The 4,113-nt window shown below is 49.8% G+C and overlaps 1 protein-coding gene across 1 annotated transcript; it reads right to left on the minus strand.

Annotated features, from left to right (window-relative positions):
- Window positions 1-3,096: 3,096 nt before the first annotated feature.
- Window positions 3,097-4,113, minus strand: LOC134528790 (Krueppel-like factor 2). The gene has a single exon (XM_063362457.1). It carries the CDS (start codon window positions 4,111-4,113, stop codon window positions 3,097-3,099), a length of 1,017 nt encoding a protein of 338 aa, XP_063218527.1.

Here is a 4,113-nt window from a genome sequence, read left to right on the forward strand (position 1 = left end):
TTATAATTAGAGACCTGCAAAATTCGCGGATTCATTCCGTGATAGGCTAGAATTCAAACACATATAGTACCTCTTAGATAATTTTGCTATTGGCTTACTGTTCATCTGGACGAATTTCAACCAGTTATAAACCCTCAACCAAAGAAGGATCGAATCACAGACAAACCAGCTGAGACGACTTACAAGTCGGCAGCCAATGAACATTCATTATTTGCCCGAGTGTACAGGGGAATGTGCAGTCTATCCTGAAGGCCATCAAAACCGCGAATTTTGCAGGTCTCTAGTTATAATTAATAAACTACACAAAATAAAAATTTTTTCATGATTCATGATCGATAATTATCTTTAGAATGTTAAACTTACACTCAAATGTAAAGGTTATTCTTTAACAAGTAACCGTTTACAAATGTTTTGCGTGTTTTAAATAAATAATTTGGCAATCTGGTGAATAATCCTTAAAACTGTGATTTATGCTGAATCTTCGAACTAGGCGTGATAGTGTTATTTGACTCTGACGAGTGCAATTCTCTTTAAGAAACTGCTAACTCGGATCCGGAGTGAAAGCGTGTTCATCGGAATGAATGTTCATGGAAGTGAAGTTGGATTCAGTCGCATAAGCTCTGTCCGTTTAAACTCTCACGACTGTATCTAATGGTATTTGATTTCAATACTCTTTGCATGATTACACCTTTTAGAGAAAATTTCTGATGTAAACATATGTTTGCTATCAAATGCGGACTGCTGAATCATGTGGCGTAGAAATTAACAATCCTTTCAGAAGGAGTATTCAAGTTAATAATCAGTAGCTATATGTATCTGACATTTTTAGTCGTGATAAATATAAAAGTAAATTTACCAAACGTAGCATAACCAATACAAACCCCCTTTTTACTAATAAATCAATGGCAATGAATTAGGCTTATTGCTAAAAGGGTTGTACGTATTTACGAAAAAAATCTGCTAAAGTTTTTACTGTACCATCACACTTAATAATATTATTTCTCAAAAATTGTAACAAACATTATTGTAAAGATAGCTTATAATATACGGAATTGATGGCTTACTTACATATAACATTGAATATATGTAATATATAAGACAGTATTCAAGGAAGCTCAAAAACCCCCATAAAATCTTGTACTTTTTCATTAGGTAAAAATAATAACATATATGGTATATTATTGATTTATATTATGTACTTAAATTATGATGCGTACTTAGCTTTCTTAACAAGAAAACATCTTAAAAAATAAAAAAAACTCAAAATACAAATTATAGCTGCCCTCAAATGCAAGAAGCACTTAAAGATGTATGTAACATAAAAAACAAGGAAATCTTCCAGTCATAGATAAAATATATAAACAGTGAAAACACGCTGCAACTAAAGGGAAGTATATATATGGCAAAAAATCTGCTCACCACTGCAGAAAGTCACACAAGATACTGTTTTATTAGTAATGAAAAGTAGGCAGGTCTGAGTGCAATGTAAGAATCACTGAATACAAATGTGTTCACATTTTACACTATGCAAAAGACTTGCATTATAGTCCCATTAAGTAGAGTCACGGACACTAGAAACGTCATATTAAAAGCACAAAAAGCCATTTATTCACACTTGTTTTAAACGACTTCGTAACATACTTAATATATTTTGTCCAATATCATGTAACAAGTTACTTTCTTGTAACAGAAGTATATGTTCATGTTACAGAAGACAGGGAAAGCAATACTGTATTTGCAGCACGAGTCTCTGGCCAAAGTACGAAAATGGTAACTGCCACGACATCCCCTGCGGGACTCAAGTCTCTGGGCTGACCTGTTCGACAGGAATAATGTACAGCACTGAGAGCGTCTGATCTGGCCTTGTTGACTAGGAGTACGTGTTGGATCGCACTGCATGGTGAGGTGCTCTTCATGTGTAGCGACAGGTGGTCGGACCAGGAAAAAACCCACTCGCACAGCCGGCACGGGAAGAGATGGTCTTCAGTGTGCTTGTGGTAGTGGCGCGTCAACTCGTCGGAGCGCGCTACATGGTGAGGTGCTCTTCATGTGTAGCGACAGGTGGTCGGACCAGGAAAAAACCCACTCGCACAGCCGGCACGGGAAGAGATGGTCTTCAGTGTGCTTGTGGTAGTGGCGCGTCAACTCGTCGGAGCGCGCTACATGGTGAGGTGCCTCTTCATGTGTAGCGACAGGTGGTCGGACTAGGAAAAAACCCGCTCGCACAGCCGGCACGGGAAGAGATGGTCTTCAGTGTGCTTGTGGTAGTGGCGCGTCAACTCGTCGGAGCGCGCTACATGGTGAGGTGCCTCTTCATGTGTAGCGACAGGTGGTCGGACCAGGAAAAAACCCACTCGCACAGCCGGCACGGGAAGAGATGGTCTTCAGTGTGCTTGTGGTAGTGGCGCGTCAACTCGTCGGAGCGCGCTACATGGTGAGGTGCCTCTTCATGTGTAGCGACAGGTGGTCGGACTAGGAAAAAACCCTCTCGCACAGCCGGCACGGGAAGAGATGGTCTTCAGTGCGCTTGTGGTAGTGGCGCGTCAACTCGTCGGAGCGCGCTACATGGTGAGGTGCCTCTTCATGTGTAGCGACAGGTGGTCGGACTAGGAAAAAACCCGCTCGCACAGCCGGCACGGGAAGAGATGGTCTTCAGTGTGCTTGTGGTAGTGGCGCGTCAACTCGTCGGAGCGCGCTACATGGTGAGGTGCCTCTTCATGTGTAGCGACAGGTGGTCGGACCAGGAAAAAACCCGCTCGCACAGCCGGCACGGGAAGAGATGGTCTTCAGTGTGCTTGTGGTAGTGGCGCGTCAACTCGTCGGAGCACGCTATATGGTGAGGTGCCTCTTCATGTGTAGCGACAGGTAGTCGGACCAGGAAAAAACCCGCTCGCACAGCCGGCACGGGAAGAGATGGTCTTCAGTGTGCTTGTGGTAGTGGCGCGTCAACTCGTCGGAGCGCGCTACATGGTGAGGTGCCTCTTCATGTGCAGCGACAGGTAGTCGGACCAGGAGAAGGCTCTCTCACACAGCTGACACTGGAAGATACAGTCTTCAGTGTCTTGTGGTAAAGACGATTCAACTCGTCGGAGCGCGCTACATGGTGAGGTGCCTCTTCATGTGCAGCGAGAGGTGGTCGGAGCGCGAGAAGGCCCGCTCGCACAGGCGGCACTGGAAGGGCCGGTCGCCGGTGTGCTTGCGGTAGTGGCGCGTCAACTCGTCGGAGCGCGCGAACTTCCAGCCGCACCCCTTCCAGCCGCACTGGTAGGGCTTCTCGCCCGTGTGCGTGCGCAGGTGGGCCTTGAGGTGCGACGACTTGGTGTAGGTCTTGCCGCAGCCCGGCTGCGAGCAAGTGTGCACGATGACCTTCCTGCGACTCCAGTTGCGCCGCCGCCGGGGCTTGCTGGGGGCGGGCTGCTGGGCGGTTGGCGGCGGCAGGGAGGGTCCGTGCCTGGCCAGAGGCCCCAGGAAGGCTCCCGGCTGGTGACCCGACAGGTGCGGCGATGACGGCGGGGTCAGGATCTTGAAGTTGGAGGCGGGCACGTGGTGGTGCTGATGGCGCGGGTGGTGGTAAAGGTCTCCGTACGCCTGCCCCGGGGAGTGGTGGTAGAAGCCGCCGCAGTTCTCCGGCGTGGCGGGCGGCGAGATCTGGCCGAAGGGGATGTGCCCGGGCGCGGGTGGTCCCTGCTGCATGCCGTAGGCCGGCGAGCAGAAGTGCTGCATGCCGGGCGGGTACGAGTACCCGGGGCTGATCTGCCGGTGCGCATACAAGTGCTCCAGCACGCCCTCGCTCTTGATCCTGCCCGCCTGGGCGTAGTAGAAGGAGGCGGGCTCGCTCTTGGGCGAGGCGTGCTGCTCGTCCTTGCCCGCCGCAGAGGGCAGCAGGAAGGCGCCGTGGGACACCACGGGCACCTGCTGGTCCCCCAGGCCCGGCTCGTCGTAGTGCGACCCGTCGACGGCCGAGGGCAGCCCGCACTCGGGCTCCGGGCCGAACACGCCCGCCTTGCTACCGGGGGAAGCGTCGCTGCTGGCGGCGCACGACTGGTTGTCCATGATGTAGGCGTGCATGGGCGGGCCGACTCCGAGGATCACGGTCTCGATATCTTGCCACAT

This window comes from Bacillus rossius, chromosome 2 (genome assembly GCF_032445375.1).
Source record: "Bacillus rossius redtenbacheri isolate Brsri chromosome 2, Brsri_v3, whole genome shotgun sequence".
NCBI classification, from domain to species: Eukaryota; Metazoa; Arthropoda; class Insecta; order Phasmatodea; family Bacillidae; genus Bacillus; species Bacillus rossius.